A 23,389-nucleotide genomic window follows, 5' to 3' on the forward strand; every position below is an offset into this window, starting at 1 on the left:
GAAATGTCTGACATGATGAGGCCTGGGTTTGTCGAGTATATACAGGGCAATTTTTTTTTCTTATTACTTGTAAGTATTTCATCATTTTTATGAGTTATTTCTTATGGGAGTGGGGCTTGTCAGACCATATCAAAACCATGTCATGTGTCTGACGACATATCTGACCAAATGACTGGTTATATAACCAACATGCGTACAGGGAGAGCAGTTTCACCCCTCACTTTCTGAGGTGGCACTGGAAGTTTAATCAGACTGTTCAGTACGTTTAACGGCTAGGACAGGGCTGCTGTGATAATATGTGGTCCCCCAATGATGCACCTGACTGTTGGTCAAATGCTTTTTGCACTGTTCATTTCAACAGCAAAAGTTTTCCTGCAACTATTTTATGAATTTATGGAGATATTCACATGGTGTTATTGATCATTGGCTTTTGGCCCAGAACGTTTGTACATGAGTTACTAATTTATAGTGTTGCAGAATGCTCCATGCAAAAAGCATAATTGTGTGTATGTGTGTGTGTGTGTGTGTGTGTGCGTGGATATGTGCGCATCCATGCATTTGTTTGTGTGTGTGTGTGTGTGTGTGTGTGTGCACGAGTGTGCGTGTGTGTGAGTGTGCATGGGTATGTGCACATCCATGCGTGTGTGTGTGTGTGTGTGTGTGTGTGTGTGTGTCAGTGGACCACCTAACAGTGGTGCAAATTTAACTGTTTATTACAAAAGTTCTTTCTGTTCTCTGTAGCCAGCATGCAGCAATGTCTTCTGCTTGCTTTTCTGTTTTATGCAGTTTATGCAATGTAGGTCATATACTACTACATGGAGGACGCTGCACAAATGTATGATGTAATAAACATTTCTGTCAAAAAAGGAAATAGAAAAGAAATGGCTGTGGGGTCATTTAGAAGTTTTGCTAATTCATTACCATTGTTTTATTAGCAAACTTCAAACTGGTGGTTTTTAGGTCCTGTAGTATCCATCCATCCATCCATCCGCCCATCTTTTCCTTCTCTCCTTCCCGTTTGCTGGACCTGTCCCACTCCCCCTCTGCTGCGCTCTTGCTCACCCACATGACGTCATCGCGCCTGCACTCGCTCCACGGCCGGATCTCCGGAGTTAGTCGCAGGAGAAAACTGAACACTGAGTCATGGCTTTCCAGAGGGGCTTTTTCTAAAACAGGCACTGGAGACGTTTATAATGCTGCCACTGGTCTCTGCGGTATGGCACATGTGGGGGGTGGCAGTGCCCCGAAGGCTCTGTTCTGCTCCATGTGTCCTGTGCTATAGTTTATCTGCTGTAATAACATCTGAAGGTCTGTGCTCTTATCCATAAGGAGCGCTGCAAGGTTGTGTGTGTGTGTGTGTGTGTGTGTGTGTGTATGTGTTTTGTACTGCAGTGATCGTCATGAATCTTGCTTATGTTCATTTTTTTAGTAAAAATTTTTAAAGAGCATAGCATGTGATAATACAAGGAGAGGTGTACATTTGTTTGAGTGAGTTAATGTGTGTGTGTGTGTGTGTGTGTGTGTGTGTGTGTGAGAACAAGAGAGACAGAGAGTGTGTGTGTGTGTGTTTGTGTGTGAGAGAGAAAGAGGTACGTGTGTGTGTGTGTGAGGGGTGGGGTGGGGGGGAATCCTGGAGAAGCATGCCGCCAAGGAACAAGAGAGAGCAACTGGGATGCGTTGCCATGACTACCAATTCAGCAGGCCGCCCACTAGCTTGTGAGACTGAGAGGAGGGGAGAAAGAACGAGCATACGTGTGTGTGTGTGTGTGTGTGTGTGTGTGTGTGTGTGTGTGTGTGTGTGTGTGTGTGTGTGTGTGTGTGTGTGTGTGTGTGTGTGTGTGTGTGTGTGTGTGTGTGTGTGGAGGGAGCTGCACTGAAGGAGAGTATTAAAAAGGGTGCGTAGTGAGCTTGGCTCTGATTGGTCACACCCCTTCTGTTATTTGTGTGGGATGGAGCATGCTGGGTAAATTGTCACAGCCTGAGGGGAGGGGCTTTTCTCTCTCTGTCTCTCTCTCTCTCTCTCCCTCCCTCCACCCTTTTACGAAAGTAAAAGCAGCAAAGCCAGTGAGGGTGTGCAGTGAGTAGTGGGTGTTGAGACTAGAGTGCGGTACTGTAATCCAGCTACAATCACGGAAGCTCACGTAAATATATGACTATCCCAGCAATCACTGCAAGATTAGCTCCACACTAACACTGTACGGGAACGCATGGTGCATATTAAAGGACCAAGCTCACACACACACACAGGCACGCACGCACACACACGCACGCACACACACACACACACACACACACACACACACACACACACGCATGCGCGCTCACTCCTGCTGGGTGATGTCATCCTGCACCCAGCAGAGCTCCTGGCCCTGGCGTTTTGGTGCTGCTCTGAAGGGCAGTTTTGTGGTTTCTTGGGTAAAAGGGTTGAGGCAGTTGTGGGGGGGTTTCATGAACCTGCCTACCTCTAACTGTCAGTGAACGTCTTTTTACATGTTATAGCTTAACGTTTACGCTGATAAAAGCGCTGCTTGTCCACAAGTCCTAGTTCTTGCTGTAGTTGCATACTGGGGCTTTATTTGTTGTGCATTTGTAGCCTGTTTTATGGAGGGAGGGGTGTTTGGTAAGCCACTTTAGGAGTCAGTGACTCAGTGATTCAGAATCATTCCAGCTGATTTGTTTCTACTTCAAGGTTTTTGAACACGAAACCCTTCCAGCACTGTTAAGCCTGGATACCGACTCCAGTCTGAGCAACACCCACAGTGCATGGAGACAGCCACAGTGCATGGAGACAGCCACAGTGCATGGAGACAGCCACACTGCATGGAGACAAACACACTGCATGGAGACACACACACTGCAGGCTTTTGTATAACACACCTCGTTCAGCTTACCAAGGACTCTGCGATTGTTAGCTGACTATGAGCTGAGTTGTGTTACATAAGGGAAGCCCAGAAATGTGTACAATGCATTATGCGAAATACAAAGGTGTGGCCTCACTAGGGAGCCATATGCTCAGACCACTCACTCACTCATTTATTTCATTTATTTAATAGGCCAAAGGTCATTCTCAGGCCTGCACTGAGCCATACGTTAACGTTAACATAAGTGTCTCTCTTAAAGGCAGTGTAGGATCTGTCGTTCTCGCTTACATTGGAGTCGGTGTAGGAGCTGTTGTTTTCTCTTAGGTTGAAGTCGGTGTAGGAGTTGTTGTTCTCTCAGGTTGGAGTCGGCGTAGGACCTGTCTCTCTTTCTTAGGTTGGAGACGGTGTACGAGCTGTCTCTCTCTCTTAGGTTGGAGTCGTTCTCTCTTAGGTTAAAGGCAGTGAAGGAGCTGTCGTTCTCTCCTAGGTTGGAGTCGGTGTAGGAGTTGTTGTTCTCTCAGGTTGGAGTCGGCGTAGGACCTGTCTCTCTTTCTTAGGTTGGAGACGGTGTAGGAGCTGTCTCTCTCTCTTAAGTTGGAGTCGTTCTCTCTTAGGTTGGAGTCTGTGTAGGAGCTGTCATTCTCTTAGGTTGGAGTTGGTTTAGGAGCTGTCGTTCTCTCTTTGGTTGGAGTCGGTGTAGGAGCAGTCTCTCTCTCTTAGGTTGCAGTCGTGTATGAGCTGTCGTTCTCTCTTAGATTGGAGTCGGTTTAGGAGCTGTCTCTCTTAGATTGGAGTCGGTGTAGGAGCTGTCTCTCTCTCTTAGGTTGGAGTCGGTGTAGGAGCTGTTGTTCTCTCTTAGGTTAAAGGCAGTGAAGGAGCTGTCGTTCTCTCTTAAGTTGGAGTCGGTGTAGGAGCTGTCGTTCTCTCTTAGGTTGGAGTCGGTGTAGGAGCTGTCGTTCTCTCTTAGGTTGGAGTCGGTGTAGGAGCTGTCGTTCTCTCTTAGGTTGGAGTCGGTGTAGGAGCTGACGTTCTCTCTTAGGTTGGAGTCGGTGTAGGAGCTGTCATTCTCTCTTAGGTTGGAGTCGGTGTAGGAGCTGACGTTCTCGCTTAGGTTGGAGTCGGTGTAGGAGTTGTTGTTCTCTCAGGTTGGAGTCGGCGTAGGACCTGTCTCTCTTTCTTAGGTTGGAGACCGTGTAGGAGCTGTCTCTCTCTCTTAGGTTGGAGTCGTTCTCTCTTAGGTTGGAGTCTGTATAGGAGCTGTCGTTCTCTTAGGTTGGAGTTGGTTTAGGAGCTGTCGTTCTCTCTTTGGTTGGAGTCAGTGTAGGAGCAGTCTCTCTCTCTTAGGTTGCAGTCGTGTATGAGCTGTCGTTCTCTCTTAGATTGGAGTCGGTTTAGGAGCTGTCTCTCTCTCTTAGATTGGAGTCGGTGTAGGAGCTGTCTCTCTCTCTTAGGTTGGAGTCGGTGTAGGAGCTGTCGTTCTCTCTTAGGTTGGAGTCGGTGTAGGAGCTGTCGTTCTCTCTTAGGTTGGAGTCGGTGTAGGAGCTGTCGTTCTCTCTTAGGTTGGAGTCGGTGTAGGAGCTGTCTTTCTCTCTTAGGTTGGAGTCGGTGTATGAGCTGTCGTTCTCTCTTAGGTTGGAGTCGGTGTAGGAGCTGACGTTCTCTCTTAGGTTGGAGTCGGTGTAGGAGCTGACGTTCTCTCTTAGGTTGGAGTCGGTGTAGGAGCTGACGTTCTCTCTTAGGTTGGAGTCGGTGTAGGAGCTGTCGTTCTCTCTTAGGTTGGAGTCGGTGTAGGAGCTGTCGTTCTCTCTTAGATTGGAGTCGGTGTAGGAGCTGTCGTTCTCTCTTAGATTGGAGTCGGTGTAGGAGCTGTCATTCTCTCTTAGGTTGGAGTCGGTGTAGGAGCTGTCTCTCTCTCTTAGGTTGGAGTCGGTGTAGGAGCTGACGTTCTCTCTTAGGTTGGAGTCGGTGTAGGAGCTGTCGTTCTCTCTTAGGTTAGAGTCGGTGTAGGAGCTGTCGTTCTCTCTTAGGTTGGAGTCGGTGTAGGAGCTGACGTTCTCTCTGTGTAGGAGCTGTCATTCCTATTGTCCTGTCTTGTGAACTGGCTTGAGTAGCTGTTTAGTTTGGGGGACTTCAGGTTTTGGTGTAGTGCTGGTTATGCATGATACCTCGATACGTCTTGGGCCATTGTAGTGAAAGTGTGGATGTGAAGGTTGCTCAGTGACTTGTTCAGCTTGGGGATTTAGTCTGCGCATATCAAACAGAAACAGAAACAAACTGGTAGGTCAATAGTATTACTAATGCTCACACTAAGTGATGAACTGGTGAATTCCCTCACATAAGTGCCTAAACTGCTTAAGGTTTATACTACGTCTGTTTGCCTTAACTAAAAAACAACTTACTTACCTGGATCATTGAAAACCTTTACGTGTAACTGGCACCTACCATTTAGGGTTCTAGGTGACCTGGACATCTTTGCTGTCTTTAATCTCAGGGGTTACAGACACTTGTATGATCAACTTTAGCCCACAAGTTAACCATGTTCTAAGATAATGCTGTAGACATTATCTGTGGTATTGTGTGGATCAGGTGTTCCGGACCACGGTTTGTCTGGTCTAACACACACTAGAGTAATCTCTTTAAAGCTATAGGGAACCAATGAAATTCAATTTCCCTGATGTATGATTTAATAGAGGTGTGTTGAGTTTTACTGGGATCAGTGCTCCTTATAAATCCAATATGATATTGTGTGTTTTTGGGGATCAATACTGACATGTGCGCTCTTGCTAAGGGTCTTTCGACCTACGCAGGCCAATGGGGCTGTATGCTGAATCATTGGTCTGAGGTCACACACACACACACACACACACACACACACACTCTTGGTACTGTCCCTGTCTTTGAGCTCTGTTCAAATATGCTTTTATTCCTTTTTAAAGTTCAGCGCTCTGCTGTAGTTCTTCTCCCAGCTTCTGTGTTCCGTGTTTTATATCTATTTCCAAAATATTTGCAATGCTTCCTAAGACTGTTTTGTCAAAAATATTTTAAAATATCTTTTTTTTGCAGGTGTAATTCTAATATATTATCCCACCTGGATGTATCTCACAACAGTAGAACTAAATATTGGGTTTTCTGTTTCTGTTTGTCTGTCTGTCTACCTGTTTCTTTGTCTTGTCTTTTTCTGTCTGTCTGTCTCTGTAGGTGATGTGTCTCCCATCAGCATGTCCCCGATCAGCCAGTCTCAGTTCATTCCGCTGGGAGAGATTCTCTGTTTGGCCATCTCAGCCATGAACTCTGCCCGAAAACCTGTCACCCAGGAAGCCCTGATGGAGCACCTTACCACCTGCTTCCCAGGTATACACACACACACACACTCACACTCACACTCACACACACACACACACACACACACACACACACACACACACACACACACACACACATACACACACACACACATATATATATATATATATATATATATATATATATATATATATATATATATATATATATATATATATATATATTTATTTATTTATTTAGGCATGAACACACACGGGCACATACATGCACAAACATGCGCATATGCACTGGCATACAGACACACACTAATACACACATATGCAGACATAAAGACACACACATATGCACATTCATTAATACACACTCACAAACACAGAAAAACACACGCTACTACTACTATGTACACACACACTCACTCACTTTAATAATGTGCTTGATTTGTTGATAATTTGCCACCACATTAGGTTGATGGACACCGGGTTTTAAAAAAATGTCACCCAGTTCATTATATTACAGTGTCATGAACTCATTTCAGAAAAAATCCTGACAAGTCCAGCTGCGTTTCCACAGTAGTTACGTCACTTTAGGCCTCTGGCTTCTGTTGGTGCGTAGGACATTTGTACCAGCTCTCTAAATCGCTTCAAAACTGCCGCTCTCTACATTAGTCTGATTGAGCAGCAAACTGATAAATGGAGCTGGATCAGTGTAGATTGGCTAGTTCTCACCTGTTGGAGGTTGTACACTCCCATGTGTTTAAGAAGCAAGAAGTTGGAATTTACTTTTCTGCAAAGTCAGTATGTATTGTTTAACCTCAGCGGGTAGAACAGAGAACATCTATATCATCTCAGAAACAAGTAAACCAACAAACAGAATGGTGATGTGTTTAAGCTCCTCTTGGGGTCTTCCGCATGTTTCCTCTGTATCGTCAGGCTAAAGGATGTTGGGTTTTGCATTGTTGAGACTGGTTCTAGCAAATGTAGATCACCAAACCCACAAATTCACAGATGTGAGTGAATAGACCTTAAAAGGGACATTTATTTGTAATGTAAGGATAGGACAAGCAGGGCTATCCTGGGGATGACAGTCACCATCATCTTCCCCAGATTCCTGACTCTGCGTTTCAGTTTGAACTCCCCTGTACTGTATGTGCACAGCTTCTCTGGCTGGTTGCACTTCGAGCTGGGGTTAGAGGTACTGAGGTTAGCCTATGACCTTGTCTTCAGCACCCTGGAGAGCGACCACTCCCCCACAATGGACTCGGCCACTTCCTACCTCCGTCAGTTAAAGAGGTCACGGAAGAAACCGAGCACTCGCAACACCGCCAGTCAAGGCCCAGTGAACCAGTGTGACGGGATTTGCAGAGGTCGTAGGAATTGTGTCTAGTGCCAGTGGTTAGATTTTGTTCGGAAGACTCTGTTAGTGCAACACTTACATCTCGCATACAAGCTTCAGTTGTGATGTCCTGGTGATTTTCAAAAAAAAAAAAGAATGAAAAATGCAGTTTGTTGTTTCTATGACGATCTCTTCACAAACTCGCACGAATGCCACACCAGTAGAGGAACTAAACAGGTAGACTGCAACTGTGTAAACATATGTAGACTATTTGAAGGCTCTCTATTTCTGTTGTTTAAGATATTAGTTCCCCAAGTCATGTTTACATGGTGTGTGTGTGTGTGTATTTACTTTTACATGGTGAAGTCACACTTTTTTGTGTTTCTTGTGCTTCATTGAAAACTGTTGGAAAGTTTGGCTAAGCCACGATGTCTGACCAGCCGTTTACTTCCTCGCTATTAAAAAGTCCTCGGTTCCGTCCAAGCTGTTTGGATCGTGTCCGGCTGCCTGCGTTAGTCAGGACAAGAGGCCTGTAGTTGATGCAAGGGAATGTTCTGCTGTTAAATATTGATCATCAAAGCCCTCTCCTCGTGCGGTGGAAAGCACTTTGGTGTGAACTGCGAGATTTCAGGTTTGGCTGAGAAGGAATGAGAAACATTGTGACAGCCATGACAAAGAAACCTAACCTCTGCACTCTTGATATACCATCAGTCAGGGAGGGTGCGGTGTGGCTGACTGACCTCTCACCCCCACACTAACATGCAGAACACTAATATAGCCATTGATGTCCAGGAACATGTCTCATACCAATAGTCACCATGACAGTACAAGGTTGCTCCTTGTGCCCACAGCAGCTAACCAGGTGCAGCAGGTTACAAAACTTACTGACTGTAGGTACAGTAGCAGTGGTCTTCACGAACATCTGCACTGTAACCTTCAGCCAGAGCAGATGTTCTCTGTCCGCATGAACACCTCAACCCTGACCCGATTCAGCTGTGTGTCACTAAAACAAGATGTTCAAACATTACTGAACATTTCTAACACAGGAAGCAGGTTAGTGTTGTTCTTTTTCTGTATTTAAAACAACTGACTTAAATCATTAGCATGTGTCTAACTGTTAAAAAAAAAAGGAAGCTATGGAAACGTCCCTGTTTCCTTATATGATTTGGTCTCAGCGTTAGGGATGTTGTGTTTTATATGTCGCCATCTGCTGGAAACTTAGGGTACTACTTATTTTACGGAGCGTGAACTCAGGCACTGTGAAGTGCTTTATTTGAACAAACCAAAATTGCATTAGTCACATTCAGTCTCTTCTCTCCATCATAGTTCTAAGAACATGCAGAGACCTTTTTGAACGCTAGGAACTGTGGAGTTTTAGGATTTTTCATGCAAACAACAGTTTTTTTTTTAGCACAAACCCAAGTCTCTGCTATAAGTCTCTGTTAATGTGCTTCTTACTAGCTGAGGCAGTGTTGCGTTAAATCTACTAAACTCATTCCCCTTATTTCCATTGTTAATGATTTAATCATAAACATGATAGTGTTTATGCGGAATATTATGTGAGTGAGTTAGTTTGTTAGACTTGGCCCTTCTGGGCTGTCGACAGTCGTATCACTCTGTCTTATGCTGTGTTAAGACCGTAGTAGGAAATGGACTCATCGTCCAATCAGAGACATGGCCAGTGAGAGTATCAAACGCATGAGCCATACATATCGCTGCAGTGAGAAACTGACCAATCAAAATGCAGAGTGTGCAAACTTGACTGTGAGGAGTGCCCTGTTTCCTCTTCACAAAGAGGGAGGGTAGTGGGGGGGGAAGAAAAAGAGCAGAGTCTCCATGGTTGCGTCATGTTGTTATGGCAACTAGCAGGGTATGATGTAATGGCAGGCAACACTTAACCCTGACTAGTTACCGCTTATCTGCTGTTTTATCCTGCTTGTTTCAATGAGCGTGTGTGTGTGGTAAAGCTGAGAGTGGTAATATAAGGACTGTAAAGACGGGAAGATGTGGTGTTCTTTACAGGATACCACAGTCACGTCCCCACAAGGCTTCAAGCCTTGTTTGGTCTCTATGGGGACTCGATAAATACAAAGATTCGTCTGCAGTACTAACAAGCACAGAAATAGCAGCGATTGTTTTTAATGTTCAACAAATACCAGGTTCCTCTGCTATGGGACAGGTTTCGATGGTCCCGCCAAAATGTGATCATGTTGATGAGAAGTTTAACATTTCAAAACCTCTCATGATCTGTAATATGTTGAAAAAAAAAAAAAGGTTTGTCGTTATTACTCGTGATTTAAAAAAAACAACAACTCCCAACTGGATGATATTTTAAGGTAATTTTCCACAGGAACAACTGTAATGTAAGTATGTGTCTTTGGCTCGTGACTCTTGAGCAGTGGCCGTTCTGTGTGTGGCCTGGGTAACGGAGACAGCTCCCACAAAATCGCTCGGTGACATCTTACTGGTTCATGCGTCCTACGGTATTTGACATTTCAAGGGAAGCGACATGAGTGTTGAGAAAGGTTTCACAGAAGATCATGCCTCATGTGAGCTAATCGTATGAGGGGGGATCAGTTTTGTCAGAATAGCGGTGCCAGTTTTAGAACTGTTATCAGATTGAGGGGCTTAGAGACCCAATGATGAAAGATGAGGTAATGTCTGGTCTGCTGTGATTGGTGGATATGTTGGTGGTTATGCATATCAGCACGCAAAGTGCTCATTTTGATTGGCTTTTGGTTGTTGTTGGTTGTTTAATCACAGTTACTGCTCTTCAATGCCTTAGGAAACGCAGCACCTGCGCTGTGTAATGTTAACGTAACGTAATGTTAACCTCAACATGAACCCGGTGATCTTATTTTTTCTCGTTCTCTTCCTGCACCTGAGAAATGTTTCAGAAATTCCCTCTTATTGTTCAAAACAAATGACATTCAGAAGGAAGGAATGATTATAACTTTGAATAAGGAGTTAAAGACTATATGACTATAAGACTATATGAGACTATATGATGAACCTATTTAAGCAGCCTGTTTTTAAAAGTGTGCATTATGCGTTCATGGTTTGTGTAGTGTAGGCAAACAGACTGATTTTTATCTCGGGCTTTTCCCCGCAGGTGTACCTACCCCGAGTCCCGAAATCCTGCGGCACACGCTCAACATGCTGGCTCGAGAGCGGAAGATCTACCCCACCCCCGAGGGGTACTTCATCGTCACCCCCCAGACCTACTTTATCACCCCCTCCCTCATCCGCACCAACAGCAAATGGTACCACCTGGACGATCGGCATCCGGACCGGCAGCAGCAGCAGCAGCAGCAGCAGCAACAACAACAACAACAACAACAACAACAACAACAACAACAACAACAGCCATTGCAGCAGCAGTGTACGTCACCCCAGTCTGGAACAATCACGCCTTCCACGTCTGGGTGTGTACGTGAGAGGCTCAACCACAAGAACCTCTGTGACTCGTACAACACGTTCCGTGACGAGGTGCCCAGCAATCACACCACCCTTCAGAGGAAGTCCCCCAAGGAGCCTAAAGGGGACCCGCCCTCCTACCCTCAGCCGCCACCCCCTCCGTCAGCCACGCTGCACCCACCCGATCCCGACAAGAGCAGGACCAACCCCTCCTTCTCCTACAAGACGGACACGCTGACCAAGAAGAGAGAGGGAACGGCCGGGGGCAGCAGTGAGAGGCAGTCCAAGAAGTTCGGCCTGAAGCTCTTCCGCCTCAGCTTCAGGAAAGACAAGACGAAGCAGCTGGCCACCTTCTCCGCCCAGTTCCCGCCGGAGGAGTGGCCCCTGCGGGACGAAGAGACGCCCACGGCCACCGCCATCCCCCGGGAGGTGGAGATGGAGATCATTCGTCGCATCAATCCGGACCTGACGGTGGAGAACGTGGCGCGGCACACGGCCGTGATGAAGCGCTTGGAGGAGGAGCGGGCACAGCGCTGCAAGGCAAACGCAGCGGCTCAGCAGAGCTCACGCAGCCGCCGCAGCAGGGGACACCGCCGAATGCCGCATGGCAAGTCGCGCTCACACAGCAAGACCCGTGTCTCCCGCGGGGACGCATCCGGGGGCTCCAACCTGGACCTGGCCGGTGTGGGACTGGACAGGGACTATCGCTTCTTCAGTCACTCGCTGGTGCGCTCGCCGCGGGAGGGCATGTACACGGTGGAGCGCAGGAGTGGTGCCGCGTACCTCGTCCACAGCAACCCCAACATCGCCGAGTCATATTTCCCCGTTACCCCGGAATGGGACGTGTCGGGGGAACTGGCGAAGAGGCGGACGGAGATGCCCTTCCCGGAGCCTTCCCGTGGCACCTCCCACTCCCGGGTACACCGGAGCCACAGCCACACGCAGGACCGCAAGTCCCGCACCGAGCGGCCGGACAAGGCCAAGGAGAGATCCCGATCCATGGACAACTCCAAGGGTCCACTGGGTGGCGGCAGCTCCACGCTGGGAACAGCCGAGGAGTACGACCGGAGCCCGGATCACCGCAGCCGGTACTATACGGACGACGGGACACTGAGGGCCTCCTCGCAGAAGACGTCCCACTATTCGCGCATTATGTTCTCTGCCTCCAAGTTCAGCTCGGAGATGTCAGTGCCTGACATGGGCAAGATGAGCGTGGACTGCCCTCTGGAGCGGAACATGAGCAGAGACAGCCTGCCGGCCTACAGTGACCTGAAGGCTCTGTCGCCGAAGCCCCTGGCAGACGACTACTTCCAGTGCAATACGTCGAACGAAACAATCCTTACCGCCCCGTTGCCGCTGGGCAAATCAGACCACGACACTTTAACGCCGTCCGATGGGATCCGTAAGGGGTCGCCGGCTGACCGGCAGACGCCACACCTCCCCTCGCCACACCCCATGGAGTACAAAGAGGACTCCTCCGCTAAGGGTAAAGCCACGCCCAGCCAGACGCCTGAGCCAATGGCCAACGGACGTTTGATACAGCACCAACACGGCGCCGACCCAGGGGGAGGGGGCGGCGTGGTGGTGGATAAGAGGAAAGAGATTTTCAGTAAGGACACTTTATTCAAACCGCCGCACAGCGTTTTGACGATGAGCTACGTAGACAGTGGCTACTCAAAGTCGGGCACGTTGCGAAAGACCCCGCACATGAAATCCTCCGAGGTCCTCGACACCCTTGAGCCTCAGCCGCCGCCTAACTCCGCCTCCTCGCCCACATCTGCCCCGCCTCCTACGGGGTCAGAGCACGGTGCCCCCTCCACGTCGGAGGCCGGCTTTGACTACTACAACGTGTCAGATGATGACGACGAGGAGGTGGAGGAGGCCTCCCATAAAGAGGCAGCTCCCGTGGAGGGCAAGGGGCGGGCGGGGGGCGGGGAGGGTGGGGTCGGGGGCGGAGTCGGGGGTGGGACCATGCAGTGGCTGCTGGAGCGAGAGAAGGAGCATGACCTACAGAGGAAATTCGAGACCAACTTGACTCTCCTGAGTCCTAAGGAGAACGAAAACACCAGCAGTCAGAAGTCGGCGCACTCGGCACGGCTAGACAGCATGGACAGCAGCAGTGTGACCGTGGACAGTGGCTTTAACTCTCCACGGTAAGCCCACGCACTGGTTATGCATCTCTGTTCTGAACAGAGACACGAGTACAAAATTATTTAGAACATTCTGGAATGCCCGCAAAAGCTGATTGTACTCTCCCTCACCTCTTTACCTTGCCCAACTGTTGAGATAAATTTGTTATAAATGAGATAAATTTGTTAGCCTCAGAGGCATCCTATGCCATGTTATCCTGGAGAGTTAGCATCCTGGGGTTTAATTACATCATCTCCCTCTAATATTACATCATCTACCTCTAATTATTCATGGTGCAGGACTAGAATTGGGCACCCAAAACTTGGGCGATGAGACGCCAGACTTGCGCAGTGAAACCCCAGACTTGGCTAGTGAGACCCCATACCTGGGCGGTGAGATGCCAGACTTGGGCAGTGAGACATCTAGAGGGATGTTTTAGGTTTGCAGTTTGGAAAATAGTGTGAAAGTTGCGCATGAACATACATAAATACCCACCCAGTAAAGCCTTGGGATGAGTGTAAAACGTTCTTATTATTGCAAAACTTTTGAACCGTTTTTCAAAGATCCAGTATATGTGTCCTGTTAGGGAATCACAGGGGCTTCTGTAGTGACTAGAGAGAAGAGGAGTGTTTTAGGTTACGGCTCAGTCACCTGTGTAGTGACTAAAGAGAAGAGGAGTGTTTTAGGTTACGGCTCAGTCACCTGTGTAGTGACTACAGAGAAGAGGAGTGTTTTAGGTTACGGCTCAGTCACCTGTGTAGTGACTACAGAGAAGAGGAGTGTTTTAGGTTACGGCTCAGTCACCTGTGTAGTGACTACAGAGAAGAGGAGTGTTTTAGGTTACGGCTCAGTCACCTGTGTAGTGACTACAGAGAAGAGGAGTGTTTTAGGTTACGGCTCAGTGACCTGTGTAGTGACTACAGAGAAGAGGAGTGTTTTAGGTTACGGCTCAGTCACCTGTGTAGTGACTACAGAGAAGAGGAGTGTTTTAGGTTACGGCTCAAGTCACCTGTGTAGTGACTACAGAGAAGAGGAGTGTTTTAGGTTACGGCTCAGTCACCTGTGTAGTGACTACAGAGAAGAGGAGTGTTTTAGGTTACGGCTCAGTCACCTGTGTAGTGACTACAGAGAAGAGGAGTGTTTTAGGTTACGGCTCAGTCACCTGTGTAGTGACTACAGAGAAGAGGAGTGTTTTAGGTTACGGCTCAGTCACCTGTGTAGTGACTACAGAGAAGAGGAGTGTTTTAGGTTACGGCTCAGTCAGCTGTGTAGTGACTAGAGAGAAGAGGAGTGTTTTAGGTTACGGCTCTGGGGCCATTTTCACCTTTCTACACCCTGCCAAGAGGGTTTTAATATTACCAGCACTAATAAATTAAAAATAAGCAACTAAAATCCTTTGTATAGATTTTTACCATTTTGGCATAATCTGGTAATAGATTTTATTTTCTGTCCAAAGCAGTTAGTGAGCGGTGATTGTTTTTTTTTCTGAATATTGCTTATCTTGAATAGAACAGAATGCAAACACATCCCAACATGTTGCATAAATAAAAATCCATCATATCCAGGTGCTTGGACATGTTTGAACTGAAAGTTGTTAAACTGGTTCACGTACTGGAGTTTAGCGTTCCTTCACAATCCCACCGATCCAGAACCCACACAACAGAGAGGACAGCATGGATTCTCCTCTTACCACCAAAAGGCCATGAGCTGAAATAAACTGCTCATGAGTGGGGTTCCTGAGTTCCGTGCAGGCACGCTCATATGTGTGTGTGTGTGCGCGTGTGTGCGTGCACGCATTCTTTCTGAGCGGCAGGGTGAGCCTTAACACCATTAGACTCCTTGGGTGTGTATGATTCACTCCAAACAGGTGAATGTACTTTGCACAAGAAAGCAGACTGAACAGTTGCTTTTGTTTTACTGACAGAGGTTAAGGAGGTTAAGCACAGGTTAAGGTCAGTCTTTGGACTGCTTGTTTCAAGTAGCAAGACCTTGTAACCTTGGTCTTGGACTGTTGGACTGTTGATGAGCTGTAATGTTGGATTCCAAAGTGATCCCACGGTGTTTTCTGGAGTCAGGTGTGCTCTGCTGGGGGTAGTTAGGAGTGGATTTCTCTGGGACAGGAGTCAGGTGTGCTCTGCTGGGGGTAGTTAGGAGTGGATTTCTCTGGGACAGGAGTCAGGGGTGTGGAAGCCTCACTGCCCCACACCATTAACAACTCTGTGAATCGTAGCTCTCCTGTTTCTGTCTTCTGTTTGTCTACACAAACACATACACACGGTTTTTACGGGTTTCGCGATGATTCATAATTAGTGATGACGTCACTCCATAGCTCTGCTGGAAAGGGGGCTTGTTTGACGAGGTGGTGCAGAGAGCAGCACACAACACAGCCTGTCTCCGCACCTCTAGAGTGACACGGCATCACTCTGCACCTCTAGAGTGACACGGCATCACTCTGCACCTCTAGAGTGACACGGCATCACTCTGCACCTCTAAAGTGATGCAGTATCACTCTGCACCTCTAGAGTGACACGGCATCACTCTGCACCTCTAGAGTGACGCGGCATCACTCTGTACCTCTAGAGTGACACGGCATCACTCTGCACCTCTAAAGTGATGCAGCATCACTCTGCACCTCTAGAATGACACGGCATCACTCTGCACCTCTAGAGTGACACGGGATCATTGCACATCTAGAGTGACACGGCATCACTCTGCACCTCTAGAGTGACACGGTATCACTCTGCACCTCTAGAGTGACACGACATCACTCTGCACCTCTAAAGTGACACGGGATCACTGCACATTTAGAGTGACACGGCATCACTCTGCACCTCTAAAGTGACACGGCATCATTCTGCACATCTAGAGTGACACGGTATCACTGCACCTATAGAGTGGTGCAGTATCACTCACCCCACCTGCAGTGTGTCTCTGCACCTTTAGAGTGACGCAGTATCACTTGCTGCCTAATATATCCCACAAGCAAATGAATGTCATTCACTTCATCTGTCAGCAGTTTCAATCCTGTGGCTGATCAATATACAAACACAGCATATATACACATAATCATATGTATATGATTTGTTAAACAACCATGTCGAAAGACACATCCTGTGGTCGTGGAAAAAATGTTAATCTGTTTCAGGAGGGTCAAATTATTGCTATGCATCTAGCAGAGAAAACATCTAAAGAGATTGTTGAAACTACTAAAATCAGGTTAAGAACTGTCCAACGCATTATTAAAAATTGGATGGACAGCGGGGAAACATCATCTTAGAGGAAGGAATGTGGTCGGAAAACAATCTTGAATGATCATGATCAGTGATCACTTAAACGTGTGGTGAAATCAAATTCTAGAAAAACAACAGTAGAACTCAGGGATATGTTTAATAGTGAAAGTAAGAGCATTTCCACACGCACAATTTGATGGGAACTCAAGGGATTGGGACTAAACAGCTGTGTAGCCTTAAGAAAACCACTTGTCAGTGAGGCTAACTGTTAACAATTTGCTAGGGAGCATAAAAATTGGACTCTGGAGCAATGGAAGAAGGTCATGTGGTCTGATGAGTCCAGATTTACCCTGTTCCAGAGTGATGGGTGCATCAGGGTAAGAAGAGAGGCGGCTGAAGTGATGCACCCATCATGTCTAGTGCCTACCGTACAAGCCTGTGGGGGCAGTGCTATGATCTGGGGTTGCTGTAGTTGGTCAGGTCTAGGTTCAGCAACATTATGTGCCTAATGAATGAGGTCAGCTGACTACCTGAATATACTGAACAACCAGGTTATTCCATCAATGGATTTCTTCCCTGATGGCATGGGCATATTCCAAGATGACAATGCCAGGATTCATGGGGCTCAAATTGTGAAAGAGTGGTTCAGGGAGCATGAGACATCATTTTCACACATGGATTGGCCACCACAGAGTCCAGACCTGAACCCCATTGAGAATCTTTGGGATGTGCTGGAGAAGACTTTGTGCAGTGGTGCAAATATCCCATCATCAATACAAGATCTTGGGGAAAAATTAATGCAACTCTCGACAAAAATAAATGTTGTGACATTGCAGAAGCTTGTGGAAACGATGCCACAGCGAATGCGTGCCGTAATCAAAGCTAAATGCGGTCCAACGAAATATTAGAGTGTGTGACCTTTTCTTTGGCCAGGCTGTGTGTGTGTGTGTGTGTGTGTGTGTGTGTGTGTGTGTGTGTGTGTGTGTGTATATATATATATAAGTAGTAAAAATTGCAGTGTAGTACATAAGGTTTAAAGAGAAACCATTGATTTTGAACAGAATCTGGTATAATTTGTTTTCTCCACTCCTCCCTTTCCTCACTCCTCCCTCTCTCCACTCCTCCCTCTCTCCACTCCTCCCTCTCCTCACTCCTCCCTCTATCCACTCCTCCCTCTCTCCACTCCTCCCTCTCCTCACTCCTCCCTCTCCTCACTCCTCCCTCTCTCCACTCCTCCCTCTCTCCACTTCTCCCTCTCCTCACTCCTCCCTCTCCTCACTCCTCCCTCTCTCCACTCCTCCCTCTCCTCACTCCTCCCTCTCTCCACTCCTCCCTCTCTCCACTCCTCCCTCTCCTCACTCCTCCCTCTCTCCACTCCTCCCTCTCTCCTTCTTGTCTTCATTCTCTTCCTTCCCCTCTCTCCACTCTCAGCACCCGGGAGAGTTTGGCCTCCAACACCTCCAGCATCGTGGAGAGCAACCGGCGCCAGAACCCCGTCCTGAGCCCAGCCCACATGGGCAGCACGAGCGTCGGCCCCCCGTTTGCGTTCCGTGCCATACCTGAGCCCCCCACTGCACAGGCGGAGAAACTGCAGAAGTCCCCTAACTGCCTTGCCTCCATCACCAGCGTCTGACATGGGTGGTGCTCCTCCAAGTGGGTGCAGAGGTGGCGCGATCTGTGGAGGTGGCGTGTGCTGGCGCCCGGGCGTGGTGATGTCGCAGCCCTGTGGCGGGCACCTCGGACTACGCGGAGACCGTTGGGGCCACAGGTACGGCTTCCGCAGACTGCTCCTACGGCGACAGAAAAGTCGCTGCAAAGAAGAAAAAAAAGAGGGGAAGTAACCATGACATGATTTATCTTGACAAGCGAATAATCAGGAAATTCTCCGGTTTGAATCAACAGTTATTTTCTTAAAAGTATCTTTTTTTTCCAGTAATAACAACTGTTTTCTTCAGTCACGGATGAAAGGCATCATCCTGCCGATGGAATAAGTTGCACTCTGACATAAGGCTGCTGACACAGACAAGGTTGGAAAGAAATTGAAAAATGTGGTAATGACTTATGGAAGGAACCTGTTATTAAATCTCATTTTAACAACATTAAATTCATGATTCATAATGTTGTATAATAAACCCCAAAATAAAGACATTCCTCACAACACCATTAGCTCTGTTGATAAAGGGATAAAAAAGGACTGGAGTCATACTTTCATGCTTATAAAAATAAATAAATAGTACTTAGATTGACTTACAAAGAAAGAAAAACAGTTACTCTGAGATTAAAGGATTCTTTTAGTGAAAACAAGGACTGTTCTGTTTTTTCAGTTAAATCCCACACAGGGCAAAGCAGATACAAGCGTAAGATGTGTGTCACTGTACATCACTCACCGAGTTTACCTGTTTCATTAAAGTTTCTATCTGACATTCAATCTCAGGTCATGAATAGTTACTCTTTTAGGAGGGAGAAACCCATCACTGAGCCCAGAGTCATGTTACTCAGGACCCACTTCACCACTTCTGCTTTCCGAGGATGATAAAAGCTAGTTTGTGGACAAAACCATGTGTTGTTGACCTTTCTTTAGAAATGTCTGTACAATATTGCTTTATCTTAACTCGGTCGAACTTCGTAACTCGTGCTTCACAATCGATTTCCTGATGGAATGGGGAGCCCAGATGTCTGAGGGTATTGCGGCTGGTTGAAGGAGATATTCTTTGTAGTGCAGGAACGTTGGTGTCGGGTCTGTTCCATCCTGAGCCCTCCAGACCGTTTCGCTGAGAAGGTGTCATCCCGTTCTGGTCGTCTTGTCAGATGAAAACATCTCGCCTCATCGCTGCTCTGTCAGGACGGTTATTTTCAAATGTGTTTTTGAGTTGAATCCGTAGACGTTTTTTCCCATACATCGTTTTTATTTCTGGTTTGGTTTTGTTTTTAGACTTTTTTTTTTTTTTGCACAGGAAACTAATGTTTTACCAGTACCTTCTTTCTTAATGAACCCAACGGGAAGAAAGTCTCCTTTGCCAGGTATAAAGGATATCCTCTCATAACCTGCACGGACTCTCTCCGTGACATAGGAGACGTGATGAAATTAGATTGTTATGAAATTAGGTGTGATGCATTTGCTCCAAAGATATTTTTTGGACCTTTAAAACAGCTCAAGGATCAGGTCGTACGCTGAGTCGTCACACACTGCAGACTAAAACCCTCTTTCAGTATTCGAACTACACAAGCTCCAGAGTCGACTGTCCTTGACGCTTCCGCCGGCATCTGGCTGCGTTGATTAGGAGCACGTTGAGCGTTTCACAGGCCTGTCCTGCGCGTTCTGTGGGTGTCACACAGGTAAAGCTGAGAGAGTCAGTGGGATACACTGTACCGTGGGGAGGAAGAGAGTAGCACTGGTGTTGGTGCTATTATGTTACATTTCTCCTGTGCTTCATGGTTTTCATTTATTTATTTGAGTGTGTGTGTGTGTGTGTGTGTGTGTGTGTGTGTGTGTGTGTGTGTGTGTGTGTGTGTGTGTGTGTGTGTGTGTGTGTGTGTGTGTGTGTGTGTGTGTTTTCAAGAAGATATTCTCCACCAGGTCTTCATGTGTTTGATTTAAAGACATGAACTACAAATGCACGCACGTGCACACACACACACACACACACACACACACACACACACACACACACACACACACACACACACACACACACACATACATACATTATATATATATATATATATATATATATATATATATATATATATATATATATATATATACATACACACACATACACACACACACACACACACACATACACACACACACACAAACATACTCCAAAACTGCACATGCATACACATAACTAGCTACCTCCACCACCTGTGTGTAAGACAAGGTAGAGCAGACTGGAATGGTGTGTCTAGGAGACACAGTGCTATCAGCCTCCTCTGGATGTTTCCATGGCAGCACTGGACCGTGGAACCTAGAGTGGTCTACTTCAATCTGAATTTACTTTCTTTTCTCAGTTTGCGACAGATGTGTCTTCTACTCGTCTGTGTAACCCGTCAAACACCACCTTATGAAACAACAAAACGTTCATTTTCTCCTTTTTCTTTCTTTTTTATTTTTATATATTTGTAGATTTATGTTGCATCCCCTCTTACATTCTCTGACATCATCTGTGCACGAGTCCTGATCATGACTGAATGTGGTGATTTACCATTAAGCAACATGCATCATTAAAATGCACCTAAACAGAAAATGTTTCACATTCAAAGATAAAATACAAACATAGAAAAATGTTCTCAAAATACCTTAAAAAATTAATCTGAAAACAGGCTATAATACAACTTCAGCTGTCTCACATATGAGGTAAATTTTATGTAAATTATATAAGTGGTAGTAACTAGGACTTTTGTTGATTACCATCTGTTTGGCAATACTGACTGCAATATTTAAAATATTATAAATATTTTACCTGATATCTCAGAGAAAAAGTCAATGTATATCAATAGCCATTGAAGCTACAGCCTGGGAGATTTTCATCATCAAGTGTCTTGGCTGTTGGTTGTTTTGATATTTTTCTCTTTTTCTTGCAGAAAGCTGGACAAAGAACAACTGCTGTCCTTTAAACTGGTCAATTTACAGATTTTTGAGGGGTCATAATTCAATAAATAGCAGATCTGTGGATGTGAGTTACATAAATACATCTTTATGTAATGTATAAATTGAGAGATACCTCTTCACATGTGATTTTGCAGTAAAACACGTTAAACAAAAACATCCAGGCTGTAGCTTTAATACTGTAGGTTCGACCGCCTGACCATAGACCATAATTACTTCCGTTAAAAAAGGAAAAACGGCATTTGTTATAATCACTCACAGTTTTGGGAGAGACTTAGAGACTCTGCCTTCCTAGAATTACCAAGTGCGATGGTTTCCACATGTACACACGGACACACGCAGGCTCTGTCCAAGGATGCATTCTGCGATTCCTGTTGCATTTTGTGGGTTTTGGTTTGACCCCCTTACACCCCCCAATTCAGCCCCCGGGTTACTCCTTTGTTTGATTTCTCTGTCCTAGCTTTTGATAGACAAAAGGGAGTATTGCAGCCAAGACTGTCTTGTACAAAACATGTTTGCACTGAAATGCCTAGTCTCTGGTTGCTGTAACGTCCATCCAAGAAGGATGCTTTGTTTATATTGTAAACTATTTCATATGAAATAAAATGACAAGTCCATGAAATGTCTTCCCTTAACATTATGGATTCTAGAACAGCGTCAGACAACATTGTTTCTAAATGGTGACAGTGTACAGTGTCATGCTGGTAACGAAGTTGGTCTGCCATGCCTAGTATAATAACTTCAAAAGAAAACCGAAAGATACGAGGGATCTTTTGTAATGTCTATAATATTTGAAAAAAGTCCCTATTTGTGTAGTAATGTGTTTCATTGTTGTTGTAGTGTATGTGATATACCCAGTTGGGAGATTGTGTTACTTTTTAAGACAATAAAATAACATGTTTGGTTAACTGTTTTAAATGTGGTTCATCATTTGTAGCCTTTCAGGTAAAAGTTAAAAGAACAAAAGTAGAATTTTCTAAAATTATTATTTTGGAAAGAATACAGTTTCCCTAAGCCATAAGATTTCTGTTTTTCAAAACACTTGTGCAGAGTGTTGAGTAGTGTTGGGGAAGCTTAGCAGTGAAGGTACTGGACTAACAATCAGAAGGTTGCCAGTTCAAGTTTCACCACTGCCAAGTTGCCACTGTTGGGCCCTTGAGCAAGGCCCTTAACCCTCAGTTGCTCAAGTTGTATTAAGTCACTTTGGATAAAAGTGTCTGCTGGATGCTGTACATGAATAACTACACTCACTGCAAGTAGATGTTCATATTTCTTTAACTTTTTTTCTTAACATTCTGTTCATATTAGAGCTCCAGTGTTGACACCCAAATATACCCAAACTTCTCAGATTAAAAAACAAAGAATTTAGCAGATTCCATCTGAAGAGTTCACCCAATTCTAAACATTCTGTGCTGAGATTAGTTCAATACCCAATTCAACTCAGCTAAACTATCAAATACAGGTTTTCAGGAGAAAATAAATGTTAGAGCTAAATGTTCAGTTACAATAAGAATGAAACCTTACTATGAACAAGTTTGGAGCGAAACTCAGCAGGGTGATAGATCTCCAGGAGCAGGCTGGGAATTAAACAGTGTGTACATTGTACAGGTTCTATACATTGCACCTAACAAAAGTGTTAATACCATTGTTTCTTTCAACTATGTCTGAATGGTGTTTGTTACAATACAAATACACTTGTCTGAGTGCACTCTGATGGCTAGAACAAGGACGCATATCTGAGACAGCGCAGGGTGTGAAGACTATTGTTTACACCAGACAGAGGACGTTTCCAACAGAAATATCGGTGCAAGGCAGGTTAAGGACAGCATAATGGATGTAATGGTAATATGGTACATTAAAGGTGCTACTTGGAGTGTCTGGACGGTGTTACGGGAGGTTGGCCACCCGCAGCATGGCCAAGCAGAAGGGAATCCTGCCTTGCATCACAGCAGGGGTGGTGTGTGGAGCTGGCCAGGCCTGCTAGAGAGAAATAGAGGTATATAGTCTGTAAATAATCTCAAAGTGTACATTGACCAAAGTCAATTAACCAAAGTACAGGAGTGTGGGATTAAGAAATAGCTATTATGCGCTGACCCGTTTAAAATAGATAAAGATGGAAGCTACTTTATTACAGATCTTCAGAACTAATTCCACAGCACTCATTTTCATAGAAAAATATGCTAGAAAGACTATAACAGACATACAAGCTTTGGAGATTATTTATTCGGGCTTTTTCTTGAAGATTTAATACTGCTCTCTACTGGTAAAATGAAGAATGAGCAGGCTGGGTTATTGTTTAACTATGTCCAGCAGAAGGCTACATAGTGCGTGTGTACGTGGGGCAGAGAAAATTAACACCATAGATTTCAGTGTTTGTCTATAGATCCGATAAATGATTAAACCTAATTTTAACCTGTAAATATTTAGCCTAAATTCTGAATTAAGTTATTTGCGCATTGGACAGTTAAAACAACTTCGAGAAGTCCGCGGGCCACTAGATGGCA

At 45.7% G+C, this 23,389-nt stretch overlaps 1 protein-coding gene across 5 annotated transcripts in view; it reads left to right on the forward strand.

Moving 5' to 3' along the window:
* stox2a (storkhead box 2a) overlaps positions 1-18,701 on the forward strand; it is a 64,430-nt gene extending 45,729 nt beyond the window's left edge. For 3 of the 5 annotated variants that reach the window (XM_035531575.2, XM_027014875.3, XM_035531576.2), the window contains exons 2-4: positions 6,060-6,212; positions 10,609-13,066; positions 17,705-18,701. In XM_035531575.2, coding sequence (XP_035387468.2) covers positions 6,060-6,212; positions 10,609-13,066; positions 17,705-17,906 — 2,813 coding nt within the window. In that variant the 3' untranslated portion in view covers positions 17,907-18,701. Of the gene's footprint in view, positions 1-6,059; positions 6,213-9,487; positions 9,860-9,958; positions 10,046-10,608; positions 13,067-17,704 lie in introns of those variants that run through there. The other 2 variants (XM_081725054.1, XM_081725053.1) reach the window with 2 other exon arrangements.
* The last annotated feature ends 4,688 nt before the right edge of the window (positions 18,702-23,389 follow it).

This window comes from Electrophorus electricus, chromosome 12 (assembly GCF_041902795.1).
Source record: "Electrophorus electricus isolate QZ-2024a chromosome 12, ASM4190279v1, whole genome shotgun sequence".
NCBI classification, from domain to species: domain Eukaryota; kingdom Metazoa; phylum Chordata; class Actinopteri; order Gymnotiformes; family Gymnotidae; genus Electrophorus; species Electrophorus electricus.